This window comes from Mus pahari, chromosome 18 (genome assembly GCF_900095145.1).
Source record: "Mus pahari chromosome 18, PAHARI_EIJ_v1.1, whole genome shotgun sequence".
Classification (NCBI taxonomy): Eukaryota; Metazoa; Chordata; class Mammalia; order Rodentia; family Muridae; genus Mus; species Mus pahari.
Genome location: NC_034607.1, coordinates 33335723 through 33355108, shown reverse-complemented (window position 1 = coordinate 33355108; position 19386 = coordinate 33335723). Strand labels below are relative to the sequence as shown.

The 19386-nt window shown below is 45.2% G+C and overlaps 1 protein-coding gene across 8 annotated transcripts in view; it reads left to right on the top strand.

Moving 5' to 3' along the window:
* Ptprm (protein tyrosine phosphatase receptor type M) overlaps window positions 1-19386 on the top strand; it is a 680881-nt gene that overhangs the window by 615270 nt on the left and 46225 nt on the right. For all 8 annotated transcript variants that reach the window (XM_021218491.2, XM_029531514.1, XM_029531511.1 and 5 more), the window contains one exon: window positions 4039-4136. In XM_021218491.2, coding sequence (XP_021074150.1) covers window positions 4039-4136 — 98 coding nt within the window. The remainder of the gene's footprint in view (window positions 1-4038; window positions 4137-19386) is intronic.

Here is a 19386-nt window from a genome sequence, read left to right as displayed (position 1 = left end):
CCAGCTACTGCACTGAAGCTGTTTATCAGGTTTAGGTGTCCTTTGGTGGAATTTTGGGGGTCACTTATATATACTATCATATCATCTGCAAATAATGATATTTTGACTTCTTCCTTTCCAATTTGGATCCCCTTGACCTCCTTTTGTTGTCTAATTGCTCTGGCTAGGACTTCAAGTACTATACTGAATAGGTAGGGAGAAAGTGGGGTCACCTAGGGTGCAGAGTCGGCTGCAGCTGTCTTTTTAAAAACTCAAATAAGCCGCTATGAGTGTTCAGAGGACCTTGACTTTAGTTACCAGGAAATCATGCTGTATAGCGATTCAAATGTGAAAAGAATGTGGTATAAGTTGCCTACCAGGGTCTGAAATTATAATTTGTAGTATCCCTCACCTCCTGTGAACTAGAGAGCTCACCTTACACAATGGTGCCCATCCCTGTGTGTTTCTTCCTTGGCTTGGGATTGCATTTCTTCTTTCTCCCTGTGTCCTTGTTCTTTGCAAGGCTGGATGGTGGTGAACAGCCCCTCCGAGCACTTCCTTCTCCCCGTGTGCCAGCCATTGTGAAGGAAATGGATGGATTACTACTGGTCTGCTGCTATTGAGATTTCTAGACCATACTTTTCAAATGATGGGGTCCCGTGGGGGGGGGGGGGACAACTACTGAGCCTCACCTTCTGTCCCACAGTGTGAACATCTTTAAATATTTAAATATTCTGCCACAGCATCTCAGTGACTTCCAACCCCCAGTGGAATCCAAGGCTGAGCTGCTAGTCACATCTGTTCAGACCTTGAGAGGGGCTTGCCAAGCCCCAGGGGTTCTTTTGCCTTGTTTGGGAAATCCTCATCCAAGGACAGGCAATTTCCTGTGCCTTTGGCGAAATCCCCAGTAATCCTAAAGGTTTAGGGCAGAGAACTGGGAACTCCCCCACATGTCAGACCCATGGGAACCTTATACCCAGCACATGGATATAGACCCACTATGTTGACTCATGATGGTCACTGTCTCTCAGTGCCCTCCCACCAGCGACTACTAAAGTCACATGTAGTAGCTATGGGTGACCATCTAGTTTGCTCCAATTTGGGGTTAGAGTGGGGCAGGAGGCACTTCTCTCTGCATGATAACATACCCAGGTATTGGTTAATAATTTGAATCAGGTTGTCAGGTTGAAATGGGGAAAATAAATGAGAAACAAGATTGTAGATCTTACACTAAAACCCCCCTTCTTCCAGATGAAAGGAAGTAAGAAAATATGTATCATCGGCTTACAAACCCCCTTATTTTAAAGACCATGCAAACTGGGTGTATAAACACTCAAAGCCCAGTGACCTCTAACTAGTTCCCATTTAATGACATCTTTCTTGGTTCATAGAGCCTGTTGGCAGGGTCAGTCACATCAGTAGATTCAGAGCACAGCTCAGTGGGAAATGACGGGCAAGTAGGAACTTATTTTGACCTTCAGAGTAATGGACTAAGAGCTAAGTTGGGAAACAAAGCCTTGGGCAGGTAAACTTGGGACTGAGATCTGCTTAGAGGTCAGGGGCAACATCACCACCCCAAGACCTGAATGATAACCATTCTGGGTCTTGAATGAGCCCCCTAAAGCATGGCCCCTTTCAAGAACTAGTAAAGGTAATGACGATGGGTTCCCCAGGCTTCTACAGGTAGCCGTAGAGGCAAAAGTTAAAAGGGGGAGTCAGAACCAAGACTGACTGTTAACATTCCTCATGTGCATGCAGCTCTATTCAGGGATCTGCTACACTACAGGCATTTTGTAAACAGTAAACCCAGACCTCACCTTCCCGCCATAGGAGATTCCAATTCAATAATCTCAGAGTGCTCATTGCTGAGAAGAGCTAAGCAAGGACCACAGCAAAGGGCCACGGTCTCAAACATGGCTAGGAAGTCTTGTGAGGACATAGACAGGAAAGTGGGAGGATGCTGGAACCCTTGACTCCCCCACTGTAGTTGTGGTCATCAAAACTACATCTCCATGTTTCAGTATGTGACACAGGCCTGTGTGCCTAATGAGGCCACCTCCGTGTTTGGGGGCTTTCTTCACACTTGGAAGACTGTTTGTACAGAGACAGACTCAGTGCAGAATTCTCCTGCTGAATAAGTAACAACCTGTTAGGTACACAATGAGAGCTAGGGACAAGGTGATTGATAGAAACTGATGTCTCCCTGTCCCTTCTGTAGCCTTCAATTAAAGTCACAGAAACCTTCAGCCTCCACGGCAGGAGAATGGCACGAACGTACCTGGGGAGTGGCTGAGATGCTGGCATAGCTTCACAGGAGGTGGCTGTGTATCCCCATCCCCAAAGTGATTAGACACAGAGATGTGGGGTACCTGAGCCTGCCTCTGCAGGAGTGTAGGGCTGCCTTCTCCGAGTAGCATAGGGGAGAGAATAGCACATATGGCAGAGGGGAAGGGGAAGGAGTCAGAAGCTCTATACCATGGGAGCTCTATCCCATAGCACCTCTATACCACAGAACTCTATGCTGTGGAAGCTCTAGCCCATGGAAGACAGTTGCTAATTGGTCCAGAGGAGCAGGGTAACTGCAGCGATTCCTCAGCGTGCTGCTATTGCTATGTCCAGACATGCGCACAGAGATGAGCTTTAATAATAGTAATTACACCTACTTTGCTTTCCCTCTGTGGCTTTGTTATCTATAAAATGTTTTAATTTCAAGGCCCTTAAAGTTGCCTTGAAATGTGTTAGTATAGTTATCTAAAGAAGGCAACAGTGAACCTCACCATAACCAAGTAATTTGTCACAAGCCTTTCTCTCTCTCTCTGTCTCTCTCTCTCTGTCTCTGTCTCTGTCTCTCTCTCTCTCTCTCTCTCTCTCTCTCTCTCTCTCTCTGTCTTTCTGTTTCTCTCTCTCTCTCTCTCTCTCTCTCTCTCTCTGTTTCTCTCTCTCTCTCTCTCTCTCTCTCTCTCACACACACACACACACACACACACACACACACACACCATCCATTAAGTACAGGAGGGCGTCAGTTCTAAGTGTGCCCGAGGATTTCTGTGATCCTCCACAGAGAACGTGCCTTTCCGAGCCTCTGAACTTGTATCCCCCTCATCCCCTCACATTTTTTTTCTTGTCTTCTGTGTGCTGTCAGTTCTATACCCTGGAGCATGCACGAGCTTGAAGTAGAATTTGTGTATTTTTTTAAGCTCTAGTGGATGGTACCATGTGTAGGCAACATTAATTGGACTCAATGAGTTCTTTAAAAATAAATAAGTAAATAAAAAAGAGGAATAGGACATGGAAATGGGGGAGAGAAATATCATGTCAGCACTGGCATTCTGTAATGCATACCCCACCCCCGTGTCACCGCATACCCCACCCTCACCCCCACTCTTTTGTGTTTGTTTTTCATTTTTTGGTTCTAGCCAAGCTACAGGAAAGAGGTCCAAATGCTCAGATTTCAAGGGGTTAAGGGAAGCCGGTGCCAGGCCACATTTCGCGAGGAAGCGCCATGTTCAGTGGGAAGTATACAAAGAACCGCTCCAAACTCTTAACGTCTCTCACACTGTAGAGAGACATGTGGAAAGGGAAAATAGATTAATTTGACTGATGACACCAAAGAAGAAAAAATATTAGAAACAAGGAAAGGCCATGTTTCCTACAGGGGCTCATTTCATCCTGCGTACCACTTCCCTGGGATGGCTGCCAATTGTTAGCGGCAAGAGTAATGGCAGCCATTTTTAAAAATTTCACTCCTGAGTATCACGGAGATAAATAACTAAATGATGGAGAAATCGCTTTCTTTCACGGTCGTGGTTTAAGAGGAGTAAAGAGAACTCGGATGCAGATAACATCGGAGGACGTGTGGAAATTCAGCCGTGACCGAAACCATTGGCTTCTGCCGTGGGTGAAGTTTTAGAAAGAGTTCTGTTCCGCACAGCTGCTGCAGATTGGCCTTCAGCTCAAAGCAAAGGGTCTGCGTGTGGGGGGAGCAGGTTTCTTTAAAGTCCCAGCACTGATCAATGGGAAACGATGCATTTGTTGTGTTTTTTTTTTTTTTGGCAGGACCCATGCAGGAGACTATCTATGACTTCTGGAGGATGGTGTGGCACGAGAACACGGCTAGCATCATCATGGTGACCAACCTTGTGGAAGTGGGAAGGGTAAGCTGGCCCATCCAGTGCAGAGACAGTGATAGATACAAACCACGCTTGTGAAATACTTTATGTACTCCAAAAACCTTAACTTCCAGCCTAACCTGAGTGACTGGTACCTGTTGCAGTTGCAATAGACAGGAAAAAGCACTCAGTATTTAAAGGATGTGGTTATCTGGCTATACTGAGCACAGAGACACACCTCTAAGACTTAGTGCGAGTTGCTGTGGGTGTCAGAACCCTACAGGTGCTCCAACAGACGCGAGAGGGCTGTGTAAGTCAGGGGGGTCGGCTCTGAAAACAGTTTGCAATGCTGGGATCTGTCTCAGAAACCCACCAGGTTGTTATGCTTTGATATGCGCCTGTGCCCTAAACTATGAACTGGGCGCCATCATCTGCCTCCAAGGTCTGGTACCAAGGTCTTTGGTGAGTGTTTATAGGTTTTCATTCTTATTTAACCAGGGGGGCTGATGGGTGACTGTAGTCTTAGCAGTGCACGCTGTCAGTTTGCCTCCAGAGCACAAAGTTTAAATGAGAAAATGTACAGGGTACAACTACCTTTTATAATGGGTTCAATTCCATGGTGACACTCAGCCCAACTGAAGAGCCCATTACCTCTTAGGGAAGTTGGTATTTACACCCAGCAAAGGCAGTCTGGTACTTGTCCTAGAACTGAATTATTGAAGCAAGAAACTTTAAAAAAGGGATGTGTTTCTTAAGATTCTCAGAAGGTATCAGGAGGCACAAACAGGGAAGGTGGCAGACACAGTAGTTGTCTCAGAAGATCATCTCAGTAAGTGGGTTATACTAAAACTTCTAGAAAAGATGGAAGACTAGATAACCGGCCTTCCACAAACATCTTGAAATTCGAGATAAATTATATTTATTTCTAGAACCCTGTATAAATCAGCTAAGTGTGTAAATAGACTTGTTTAAAACATGTAACTTAAGAAAATAAAGACCTGGAGTACACTAGGGCTGGAGAATGGAAAGATCGGACAGTGTCATGTGCCCAAAAGCAGGCAGGGGAACCCTGTGTCCACCTTGGTGAGAGGTAGCTTGATGGTCACGAATGTCAAGAGATAAATATCCTGGGCCCCTCCATGTTAGCTCTAAAGGGAGATGGTCAGATGAAAGGTAAACTCAAGGAAGAAGCAGGGAAGAACAGAAAGGCGAAATAATCTACCTCCCATGAGAGAGCTACAGGGGCTTTGTTCCATCTTCACTCAAGATCCAATGAGAAGAGCCTCTGATGGACTCAATGATAAGGTAACACCTAATGTACGTTAGGAAAAGCTACCACAGCGAGCCGCACCTCCATGGTCATGGACTCAATTCGAGGTAGGTTCATACCATCCACCAGAAGAGAGAGAGGGAGGGAGGGAGAGAGAGAGAGAGAGAGAGAGAGAGAGAGAGAGAGAGAGAGAGAGAGAGAGAGCAGCATCTGTATTTAATGTGTACAACTTTTTCTCATCATTATTCCCTAAACATAGTATAACAATTGTTGACCTGGGATGTATACTGTATTGGGTATCGCAAGCCATCTAGAGATAATGTAGCTATCGTGTAATGTTCTCTAAGATCAATTCCAAAAGAAAATGAAATTCTGACAAAACAATTATTTAAAAATTGAAGCATTTCCAAAAGTCAGTTATGAAAATGTACGAGCTTGAAGGGGTTTATTGGCACTTAATAGTCAAATTTTGCAATATTGAATTTTATAAGTTATAAAGTACCTTTTATATGTTTTATGGAATGATTCTAAGGAAGTAGAAAAGGAAGATTGCTATCTTACTTATGCAGATAGGACAACCTTGAAATCCATCCCAGACAGACCATAGGAAAAAAGAAAATTATAGGTGTCACAAATTGATGGGAAGAGATAAATGGACCAATATGTCAAAACAGAGAGCCCAGATGTTGACTGCAGGCCTAAGTGGAAAGATATATAATTAGTGAGCTTTTCAATCTAGCCAGCTGGGACATTTGCTTACCCATGTGGACCAAAAATAAAAGGATATCTTCCTTATGCAATGCCCTAAATAAGTAAAAGCCAAAGGCACACATATCACAAATATAGCTTTAAACCTTCTAGAAAACAACACAGAAAAAATATTTAAGACTTTGGGTTTTTAAAAGATTGTTTCAAAGATGAGAAAAGCCCAATACATGAAGAAAAGGATTAGAATTTTTGAAAATTTAAGCATTCGAAGTTTTTGTACAGCAAAGGTTATCCAAAGTGACAAGTTGAGGCATGTATATGTGGGTCCACTCTATATTAATAAATCATTTCTTTCAATTATGTCTCTTCTGGGAGCTAGTGGGAGTGCAGGGGAGCTGGCTTGGAGCCTGGTCAAGCGGGTACTGGGCATGTGGGCATCTTTGAGGAGATCTCTCTTACCATAAGGAAACAGGATGTAATGGTGCCTATGCATCCATCAAGTCAGACAGCCATAGCGGAATCCTTTGAGCTGAGGTGCACAAACCACAGCCATTTATTTTCTTAGTGGTCTAGAGGTGGCCAAATCGACTCCTAGGTCAGCAAGATCCAGAACCTGGAGAGGCTCCTCCTGGCTTTAATGGGGCTGGCTGCCTTCACTAGGACTTTAAGTAGCATGGAGCATATAGTGAGCTTGCCAGGTCTTTTCTTATGTGGACACTAATCTTATTGGATCAGAACCCCAACCTTTTTACGCTTACTTATCCATGCTCCTTCATTTACAGATTTAGCCATCATGGGGATGGGTGATCAGATGTCAACATTTGAATGTGGGTGTGTAGGATATCCATTCCATGATCCCCTACTTTGGGGGAGTTCTGGTATAGATCACATGAGTTTCTCGGTGACAGAGAGGTCACTGTCCATATGAGGACTCAGTAAATAATAGGCATCAATTTAAATGTTCTACTTTTAAACTTCAGACCAGCAGTGATCCATATAATGACCCTGATTTTCCTGGGTATTTTAGGGGGGCAGGGGTGGCACCAGAATTCATTCTCATTTAAGGGATCATGCAGCTTTGTCCCCTCCATCCTCAGTAAATAGCAAGAGCAGGTGGCTTCTTGGGTAGTGTCAAAGAGCAACAGAGCATGCCTTTGAGTTCTTCCATGATAAAGCAGAGAATTCCCTTGGTCTTGCATCCCAAGGAACAGCATACTCACCCCAGTTTCTGAACTGAATCCACAAACAGTTACAGAGTGTCAACATCCCACAGTGAGGCCTATGGAGGTGGTCCAGGTTTCACAAGCTTTTACAATAGCTACATCCCCTCCCCCTGCCCTCACAGGATTAGCTGCCTCAGATTTTAAATATTTACATTGGAGCTGACTGGTTTTTTAAAAGAATTGTTTATCTACACTGTAGCTGTCTTCAGACACACCAGAAGAGGGCATCAGATCTCATTACAGATGGTTGTGAGCCACCATGTGGTTGCTGGGAATTGAACTCAGGACCTCTGGATGAGCAGTCTGTGCTCTTAACCATTGAACCATCCCTCCGGCCCCTGGAGATGACTTTCAAGAGTTTCCTTGAGTAAATTGTTTTGAAAAAAAAAAAATCAATAATCAGTACAATAACACATTCCATTAGATGTTTAGGAATGAATGAGCATGTATTTTTTTTTTTTTCTTAGTTGAAATTCCCAAGTGTGCTCCAACCTAACTCGAGAGACTTAAGAGGGGGAAAATGCCTTTACCTTCAGGAGGGGTAGAGACAGTGTGGTCTTTGATGTAATAATGGAAAAAAGACTGTTGTGTTCATTGCTACAGTAAAGGTAGCCATAGAGGCTGAAGAGATGGCTCAGCAGTTAAGAGCACTGGCTGCTCTTGCAGGGGACCAGAGCTCAAAGTCTACCCATAGCACAGCTCACAACCATTTGTAACTGCAGTTCCAAGGGTTCTCACACTCTGTTCTGGCCTCCCTCAGCACCAGGCACAGACACGCACAAAGGCAGAACACCCATAAACATTTTTTTTTTTTAAGAATTAGGAGTAATGTACAAAAGGCTCCTGGCAGGTTCTGCAGGAGGTCAGGTTTTGTTCCCAGCGGTGCAGCTCAGCAGACAGGACAGCTGAGGATGCCCCTGTTGGCAGCTGCTGTTCCCTTTCCATTGGGCTCTTGGACCTGCCCTGTTCCCAGTGGTCAATGTCGGGCTTGATGGCAATGGCTTTAACAAATCAGTATGAAAACTCCCTCCAGGCCATGGAATGTCACTGAAGGAGGGGTAGGTGGGCATTTGGTTTCCAGTTTATTTATAAATCTATACCAAAGATAAAATGGTTGTGTTTTGGTTTTAACAAATCCTAAGCTCTCACCTGGTTGGCAGGGAGGGTGTGGGTGGTCTCGGAGGAAGCCTCTGGTCCCTTTTCTTAGGGTTGTCTTCAATTAGTAGTGACATTAATGGCATCTCTTCTTGAATGTCTGCCACGGATTTGGAAGTTTTGACAAGAAGTCTTATCCCATTAGGGGGAAAGGCCCTGACCTTGTTCCAGGCCGTTTCCTGTTGTTAGTGCTGTGCGTTTGTGTAGCGGCAACTCCCATTTCCCATGCCCAGAAACAACAAATCATCCAAGAAATCAAAATGACATGATTCTTAAGGGCAACCACTACCTACTTAACATGAGCACTGCACGCGGATTGTCCTTCATGAATTACCCATGAGTCGCCCGGATGTGTGCGTGTTTACACAGACTTGCTGCCGATTCATTAAGTTGGTGCGGGGCACCTGCTCCCACCCTTTCCTGCCCTCAAGCATTCAGCATTAAGGGGCTTTAATTGCCTCCACTGGAGCCACCGGGAGGCCTTCCCTGTCGCTGCACCTGGCATAGAAGACTGAGATGCGCCCCTCTTCTCCAGTGGGGACCCAGGCACACCTGCCAGGACCTGTCATTATCTGAGATTCCTGGGTCACTATCATGCATCCTCCTTCAGCCCCTGTGTCTGAGAAGGGACCCTCGTCAGTTTCCCTGGCACCTGCCAACAGCTGTGCACCTGGCGGTTAAATGGCCCTGGAATGTGTTGTGATTGTCTTCCCTGCTTAATGAACCCACCTGAGGGACAGTTAGTGTCTTATCCAGCTTCCCGTCTCCCAGGCATCCCCGTTTACACTGTTTGTGTGGAGAGTCAAAAAAACACTGCCATGGTGCTGAACTAATCCATCTGCCAGAAGACTCATAACCAAATCTGCAGGGCTCCCAGAGGAGATTTTTGCACCGGTAATTTAAGCTAATGATTTCTAAACATATTTAGTCAGTTTTATGAAGACCTCATTAGAATGTGACTGTTTATTAAAAATCCAAATGAGATCTCGCAGTGATTTAGGGAAATTCTTGTTGAGTCACTAAAGAGTTGTGGTAACAGATGACAAAATGTCTGCGAACTAAGGAAAGTAGGGAACACAGATGTTAACTTCTGTCATAAATGAAGAGGGGAGGAGACTACACTGGAAAGAATTTCATCTGCCCAAAGAAGCCGACCTCAAATTCCTTCCATAGTGTTTCTCCCTGAAAGAATGTTTAATACAAACACTGGGTGTCAGAATTAGCTTACTAATAAAGAGGGTAGATTAGAATTCCAGGTGCCCATGTTCCATAGGAAAAAAGAAAATTCAGTTTTCATCAGTAGCCTCCAAGCCCAGAAGCAATGGGAAACTCAAGAGAGAAGGTTATATTTCCCAATGCATGGCCATAACTAACTCACAAGAACGGCCCTGGTAACCCTTACTAGTACAAAATGGTGAGACCCTTTCACTACACAAACTTGACTTGTTTGAAAATATTGGTCCATCTTCTCTGTGAGGAAAGAGAAAATGTTTTCAAATGCACTTCCTTGACTAAAGCTCTCCCGCTGTTTCCACAGATTATTTTTTTTAACGAACCACATTATTTTTTATTTAAAAGTCTTTTTCATACAATACGTTCTGATAAGGCTTTTCCCTTTTCCAACCCAGATCCTCTTCTCTCCCCACCCATTCAGCCCTTTCTTTTTTAAACAGGCAGACAAAACACACAAATGAAAGCCAAAGGGAAAAATATGAGAAACACACACACGCACACACGCACACACACAAACAACAACCACAACAGCGCAAAACTGGGAATCATAATCTACAAGCAAAAAAACCAATAAAACAAACAAAGTGGCCAAACAAAGCAACAGGAGGCAAAAAAAAGTCTACAAAAATATCATTGAGTTCATTTGGTGTTAGCCAGCTAATGTTGGTAAGGGGCCGGCCCTTAACTGTGTTTAATATACCCAGTGAGACTTCATTGGAGAAAACTAAATTTCCCTTTGCATGTGACTGCCAATTGCAGACAGATTTTTTTTCCCCTAGGGATGGCAATATGTGTCTCTTTCCCCTTCTCAGCCCTGACACCATCTGACTTGAACCTGTGCAGGTCTAGTGTGCCCTGCCACAGTTCCCATGAGTTCATATGTGCATCAGCCCTGTTGTGTCTGAAAGACATTGTTTTCTCAGAACCTACCATCACCTCTGGTTCTTACAATCTATCTACCCGCCTCTTCTGCTTAGATCCCTGAGCTCTTAAGGACGGGGCATGGCATTTGGAGATGTCCCATTTAGGAGTGAGCGCTCCAAAGTCACTCACTCTCTTCACACTGCCCAGTTGTGAGGGCTCTGTGTCTATTCCCACCTACTGCAAGGAGAAGCTTCTCTGAGCAAGACACTGACCTATGAGATTAGGGGACTGTCGTTAGGAGTCATTTGATCGCTATGTTCCTGGTTTCCTCGCTATGTACTTGGTTTCCTCTAGGCCCGTGGCCGATCCACTCTCAGGTTCTTGACTGTCCAACAAGGGTCAGGCATGGTTCCATCTCATGGAATCCAATCTGAGTGTGGTGGGTTACTCCCTCATTGAGCCACTACTGCACCAGAATATTGTGCATTCAGGTCATGGTTGTAGATCACGGCATTTATAACTAGGTTGTTAGTTACCTCTCTTCTCAGGTAGCATGCAGAGTACCTTCCAGTAAGTCTTGGTCAATCAATGCTAGTCTGTTGGGGTGAAGGCTGTAGGTAGGCAACAGATGGACTTCTCTGTGTTCAGTGAGATGTTTAAGTGTGAAGAATAGAGCTTCACTACAGTTTATACAGAACAACTCTATTGTTGAAATGCTTAATCTCAATCCAGGGTTTCTCCCCTGCCTTGGCCATTTAGTTCCGGGATAAAAGACACACACTCAACCTTTATATTTATAAGAAACCTTAATCAACACAAGCGCTGGGCAGATATCTATCCTCTATGCTATTGTGTCTATTTTCTATCCAATGACCTCATTACATAATTTGCCATGTTTTGTCTGGGCGGCTCTAAACTCCAATTAACCAATCCATATGACCATTATTTTAAGATTCTTAACCATGGTACTTTCTTCTCTCTTCACCTTCTTTTTTTCCCCTCCTTGTGGTTCTTTCCCACCCCAAGCCCCCAAGCCCCAAAGCCCTAAACCCCACCTATGTCTCTTCTGCCCAGCTATTGGCTGTCGGCATCTTTATTCACCAATCAGTGAGAACTTGAGGGGCAAGCTCTCATAGCATCACCTGGGTCTATGTACAGTCTCTAGGAGCATCCAGTGTTTACCATAGCAAAAGACAAACCTCAACACAGCATTTTTAAAGATTTTTGTGGCCAGAGCGATTTCAGTCTTAGCCTTTGGTTAATCTGTGTTCTTTTCAACGAATATCCATCACCATTTATATCTGCCGCGAACATTTCACTTATCGCATGAATGAACCAGATTCAAGTCTTACCTCTCACCAGTGCTGGATAGCTGAGTTTCTCACAGCTCACTGACCACCTCCCCCAAATAAAACACCTCCGTCTAAGCATGGTGTTCAGCCTGAGGTTGCTACTCACTATGACATCCTCTCGTGTCACTCGATACTAAGAACGAACTTCGTTTTGTACTTGCTCCAGTTCGATGTTAAGCCATGTGAATACCAATAGGAATGGCTCATTTACCTTCTGTCTTCCTGGCACCACCACAGTAGCTTCCAACCACAATCTTTACAGTAGCCACGGCAGCAACACACTTGAGGCCCACCCCAGCAATGGTGTGTTTGTTTTTTCATTTTTTGTTTGTTTTTTTAGTAAAAATGACTCAGAACTTTCTGCTCAAAAGCCCTTAGGGATTTCTTTTTACACTGAGTAGAACCTAAATGAGCTTGTCTTGTTCTCTATGCCCGTTTCAGTATGGCCTCCAACTTATACATCCAACTTTATCCCTACCAGCCATACCTAGAGTGTTCCCCTAATGGCTCATGTGTTGAAAGCTTACTCTCCAGGATGGCACAATTGGAAATCAGTAGAAGCCTAAAGAAGGGGGGGACCGACTAAGAAATCCACTAGTTACTGAAGACATGTCCTTGAGGGACTTTTAGCACTGTGGCCCTTTCTTCTCTTCCTTTTGCCTCCATACCATGGGTTGACTGGGCTTTCATTACCATAGATGGCTGCCATGATGGCCTGCCTCAATATAGTTCTAAGACAAGACAACTAATCATTACCTGAAACCTCCAAACTACATGCCAAAATAAACCCTTTCCTTGTAAGTCAGGTGTATTTTGTTATAGTATTTAAACATATACACTCACACACCCATACATACACACATCCCAAATATTCGCCACTTGCCAAATATGCCTCACATAAGAAAAACCTTTGACTGTAATGGGAATGGAATTTTCTAATTGTACTATTCCACCCAGATGCCCCAGTGGAATGGAATATGAGTTCTTAGAATGTCACTAGTGTAAACAAGAAATTTAATTTTATTGAATTTATATTAATTCAGATTTCAATAACCATATGTGACTAGTAGCTTTTTTTGGACTATGATGAGACCTCTCTTTCATCTTCCTGCTTAAATATGACCCTTCTCTTATTAATAATTTATTATAGCACCCTTTCTAGGAGAGAAACAACGAAGGGGTGATTGGAGTCCACCTGTGCAGCCCATGCTATCCTGAAGCATGTGGCTCTCCTGCCTCACCCTCCCATGTACTGTGATGATGAGCAGGGAGCCTTTCATGACTCTTCAGTGCCTATTCTATCTCCCCCACTGTCATCCTCTCTCATGTCACTCACCATTCCGTCCCCGAGTGTGACTTTTAGCTCAGCCCTTTCTAGTTTATAGAGAGTCTGTCCCAGTGCCTACCACAATACCTTTAGAATTCAAAACCCCCCCTCATCCATAAAAAAAAAATAAAGAAAAACCATAGAATAGCACACAGACATATATATTTTGCTGGGTTAGCATGAGGATCAATACATGAGGTGAATATCTATTGGTCCTTTCCCCATGGCCACAAGCTGACCTTCTCAGTCTTCCCTGTACAAACCACCCACTAGGTCCTCCATTGAGGCCCATGAAGACAACAAATCAGAGATCCCTTTCCCAGACGCTGGCAGTCGAGAGAGCATCTCCATGTTCAGGACAGCCAAGAGAGCATCTCCATGTTCAGGGTAGTGGAGTTGATTCCTTTCTCCCGGTTACAGAGATTACAAGTTATTTATTTCTACTGCTATGAATATTCGTTCTTCGTGCCCCAAACTATTATAAGCAGAAATGAGAGAAGGTACCAGTGTCCTCCGACAGCAACTTTCTAAGCACTGCCGTCCTCCAAGTCAACTCCCACAAAACAATCACCGGGGAAGGAGACACTGAAGCAATGCTACTGAGCCATTCTGTGAACAGCAATTAAGGGACTTGGTTGCCTCTATGAAAATATAGAATATATGAAAAAATAAATCCCTGGTCGCACCCCTGAGCTATGAGGAGGGCTCTACCTAAAGAACTCAGTTCCCTTATGAGAATCTAAAACATCACAGAATATCAGCCAAGAGGACGAATTTGTCAAATTCACAAATTACTCTAGGGCCAGGCCTGCTAACCCTTCTCAGTGTATACTTAATTGGTCATTTAGTGATAGTTACTGAGTCCATAGCACCAAGAAGTAGAAAGATATGTATAATTCCCTTATCTTCATAGCACATCAGATGTATTAGAAACCCAAGTATAACAAACAATTAACTGTGAAAGACTTAAGTCAGAATGTGATGGTGCCAATGAGATAGGCTCTGCCTGTGGAATCCAGGACTTAGAGGTGGCCTCGAGAGGCTGAACCCTCCCAGGAGTCAGGAGTAACAGCTTCCATTGGCAAGGATAGGACACGAATCATTTTTGCCAAATAGGATGTAAAGCCACAGAAAGGAGAGTTGGTGGCAGGAAGAGAAAGCCACAGCCTGGCGCATCTGTCTTAGCATGAATGGGGACTCTGATCCTTGACTCTAGTTCAGAGCTTGTTGAGGTGGGTCTCCAGTGGAGGGCGGTAAAATGAGAATGTCTGTCTTACTGGAAACCACTGAAGAAGTGAATCAGTTGTTCTGGTTAGCATTGTGGAAACACAGTTCCGACTTGACACAGTAGAGTACACTTGTTGTCCTGGCTACTCAGGCAGGAGGATCCATGACCAATCACAATAACATAGCCAGGAAGGGGGTGATAAGGGAGGGAGGAAGACAAGGAAAACAGTGACTGTGGTAATAACTGAAAAGCAGCCAGAGAAGGGCCGTGGGCTCTTCACTAGAGAGCTGGCTCAGCAAGAAGCAGGTATGGCTAGTGATAACATGTTTATGGGAGATCACAGTTTGGATGTTATTGGGAAGGGGTATCATTGAGGAAAGATGAGAAGTTGGATATGAGCCTGGGTCTCTGGCTTTGTGACTTGGCCAATTAATGTGAAGGCTATTAACCAAGTGCCTACCAAATCCCTTCTTACCTCACCCCATCCTCCGAGAAATGGCTGGAGAGTTAAGGAAAGGGATGAATGGCTGTTTAATATGTGGAGTTTGAGAAGATCAATGAAAGACAGACATGAGGAGGTCTCAGGAAAGAGGTGAACTGAAGGTACTGCAAAATCTGGGGGTCTCGTTTTCATTTGCCACCATCTGCTGTGCCTTCTCTACCCTCAGCTTTAAGCTAGACGTGAATATCAAGAGGAGCAGACAAGGCATGATCTAAGAAGTGTCAAAACAATGATTATACTAATGAGTACACGAGTGAACACGCACACATATGTGGGTGGCTGTGTTCAGTGATCGGATGCTATATGAGTCTGTTTTTCATTGCTATACTAAAGTTCCTGGGCAATCTACCTTACAAAGCAAAGAGGCCGATTAAACCCCACAGCTCTGGCGTCCAATCATCTCAACAACACTGTTCAGAGTCTTGCAAGGGCCCCCTTGGCTTCACCACATCATGGTGGGAAACACTAAGAGTCTCTCTCCCTCATTCATTCTAAAGCCACTGGAATTCAAACACACAATCTCTACCCCGAAGACATAATTCACTCTGATTACATCTCAGAGATTCCATCTCTAAAACCCTTAGTGGTATTCACTCACTGTCCTTGTAATACTGTTAGCATAAGACTTTGGGGATTAAACTCCGGCATGACTGGGAAGGGAGCTGTGTTGAGTGAGAGCATTTAGCATAAGCAGAAATGGGAATGAGAAGAGAAGCCGTTGGAGACAGCAAATAAAAATACAGAACAAGGAGAAAGGAATGGCAAAAGAAAATCGCAGACAGGATGAGAGCTTGCCCCAGTGATCAAGCGTAGCCGTGTCGAGAGGGTGTGGTCAGTCACCACAGGCTGAGGCTGCACAGGTGAATTGTGTCCTTGGGCACTGGTAACATGATTAAATTCAGTGATAATGGTTTCACAGAGAGATGTGGTACTCATACAAGAGGGTCAGGGCTGGGGCTCATCTGGACCTGAAGCTAAGGCTGCAAACGGTGTTCCCGGAGCTTGCCGTGCCTGCACTAGGACTGGGACAGTACATATCCAAAAAGAGAGGGATGGGAGTTCGGGGCACAGACAGCCAGGCCATGTATCAGGCACACTGTAGATGTGTTCCATGTTGACAGAGAGAGCCGAGGCTTTGTCACAGAGAGCTGAATGTGCACTTCTAGAATGGAGTTTCAACAGCTTGCTTTCAAAAGTCCCCAAGGGTTTGCATGAGGAAGGACCAGGAACAGGGGACACATTGAAGATTATGCAAAGACAGCCACTTAAAACCAGGAAAAAAAAAACAGCCAAGAACTTGTCAAGGGAGTACTCTAGACTCCTCCTCCCTCTCTTCAGAGGAAGGCCTGTCAGGATTGTTAGGCCATGGGCAACAGAGATTAGTTCTAGCTAATTAAAGTCAAAGGGTAACTTATGGGAAAAAGACCAGGATCCTTAAATGCTGATGTGGAAAGTGGAGCTTGCTGACACACGGGAATGAATACAGCAGAGCCAGAGGGTCAGGAGCCAGACAGTGTGGTGGGAGGCCGCTCCTCCTCCCTGATGCTCAAGATCACAAAAATGGAGTAGAGCATCCAGGACCCCAGGGTTGGTTCATATACCTTCCCTGTGCCCAGATACTCTGTGCTAATTAGGGGAGGGGGTTGTAAACTTGATACAAGCTAGGGCTGTCTGGGAAGAGGTAATCTCAACTGAGAAGATGTCTCCATCAGATTGGCCTATAGGCAAGTCTGGGGGACATTTTCTTGATTAATGATGATCGTGGCTAGACCCGACCCAATGTAGGTAGTACAGCGACTGGGCTGATGGTCCTGGATTGCACAGTATGGCAGGCTGAGCAAGTCAGGGGAAGCAAACCAGTAAGCATCATTCCTCCATGGCCTCTGCTTCAGCTCCTGCATCTCCATCCCTGCCCAGCTTGAGTGCCTCATGTGATTTCCCTCAATGTGAGGCTGTGGTTGGGGATGTGAACCAAATAGATCTTTTCTTCCACACGTTTTCTTTGGTCACGGTGGCTGTGACAGCAATAGAAAGCAAGCCAGGATCGCCTTTGCTGGACAGGTCACCCCACAGGGAAGAATTCTCTCTCCCTCTGTAAGGATATCAAGAAGTCATGGTGAAGTATGCGTGCGTGAAATTCATCCTCTCTTCATTCTGGCTGCTGCAACAAAGCATGCTGGTATGAAGCACTATGGGAGAGATAGGGTTTGTGTTAGCTTGCAACACCAGGTTATCATCTATCATTGCAGGAAATCGCAGGCAGGAATGTTGACCGGCTAGTCATATCACAGCCATAGGCATAAACAGGCAGAAACGAATGCATGTATGCTCATTTGATTGTTGGCTTGCTTGTGCCCACCTTGGGTTCTCTGTCCCATTCCCTCCTATGCACAGAGCTGTCCAGAGTTGGCTGGATCTTCCCACACCTTTCAGTCTAATTTAGACAGTCTCCCACAGACATCCCCACGTGCCAACCCAAAGACAGTCCCTCGTTGCCCCTCTTGGGGTGAGTCTACGATAGGGCAATTGAACAATTAAAGCTAACAATAACAAAATGAACATGTTCACCGCAGAAGCTGACCACAGAGCCTGCCCTGTGGAGTCAGCCACAGTGAAGAAAGGGGGAGCTGGAGACTGAGGTGAACCCCGTCAGACACTTAGCTCTAGAGGGGAGACTGTGACATGGCTATAAAACTCTGGCAGCCTGTTGAGGGGAAGAATCCAGCAAGAGGGAGCATTGGAAATCTTGGAGTGCACATACAGTGTGCTGAGGGACAGGAAGACAGAGAGCAACTCTGTGCTAGGGCCTTAGCAAGCTTACATGGGATGACATGGTTTTCTCTGAGCCTGCAGAGCAGTGGTGGGTGTGGCTACGCGTAAATGAATGTAGCCAAACACAGCCAACAGTCTCAGGGCAATACTGTCTCCAGGAAGATTCGTTTACACAGTAACAAAAGGAACACAAGCCTGGCTGAGAGGTTAGGGGAAAGGGGGCAAAGGGCCGTTTTAGAAAGAGCTGCAAGGGCATGCCTTCCCTTGACCTCGGGAGAGGATGAGGAGGGAGAAAACCTAAACAAGACTGGGTGGCAGAAGCAGGTGGCTGGAATTCTGTGACCACCAACAGTCAACCTGCCTTAGGACTGGAGGGTATAATTCATCATGGGTAATGAGGCATGGTCCTCATGGAGAAGCGCTCCGCCCTGGTGGCGAGTGTGAGGTGCTTGCTGGTGTCTGGACAGGTCAGAATGTAGAGACAGAAGTAGTTCCTGGCTAGAAACCTCACCTCCTGCTCCCGACCCCCAGAGGCCTCCTTCCTCCATCTAAGACCCTCCTCCCAGGATTCAGCAACTCCCCAAACACAGCTGCTAGCTGGGGGCCAAATAATTCAAACACATGGGCCTGTGGGAAACATTTTATATCTAAACCCTATGGAGTGGGGTGTGATTGCAGGTCCAAAGTCAAAAGCATTTGTAGGCAAAGGTGGAACCAACAAATGCTCATCTCTGAGCTTGAACTTCATAGCCTTGAAGAGAAGAAAAATTATCCAGTTCTCAAATCCTGAGCTTACATGAAGATGAGCTGTTACTGGTTGTTCCATTCTAAGAAAACCCACTTAGAATAACAAACACACCAAGGTACTATGTACTATTCATGTGACCCCCACAGTACTCACCAGAGCTCTCCTAGTACCAGCTGGGAGGGAAAGTCTGAGGTCTAGACCCTTAAGAGAAAACAGTTCAATCCGAAGACCCAGCGAGAGGAGAGGTGGCCACCCCGCCCCTCCCAGGCTTTACATGGGAATTGTGGGAAAGACCTGGCATGGAATGTCATGGTATGACTATTGTCCCAATGACACAAGCTTTGCCCATGATGGAGCTGTGATTTAATTTATGCAGACCATAGAATATTGGGTGTGTCTCAGCTTTGTAAACCTCCTTTTAAAAATGATCTGATAATATAAAGTCTTACTTTGGGGGATGTTCCTGACTCAAGATGGATATTCATGGCAGTCACTGCTGTATGTCACCCAGCACAGCAAATCCATCCCCCTCCCCCTCAAGCACACTGCCTTTCTTTGCACAGAGGGCTAAACCTCAGGACAGCTTCCAGAGTGCAGGAGGAAGGGGTTCCAGAGAGAGTGCTCTGAGCCTTGGGAGGATTTTCTGGTGCATGTGCATGCACACACATACACACACACACACACACACACACACACATACACACACACACACACATACACACACATACACACACACATATACACACACATACATACACACACATACACATACATACACACACACACATACACACACACATACGCACATACATACGCACACACATACGCACACACACGCACACATACATACACACACACACATACATGCACACACACATACACACACACATATGCACACACACGCACACATACA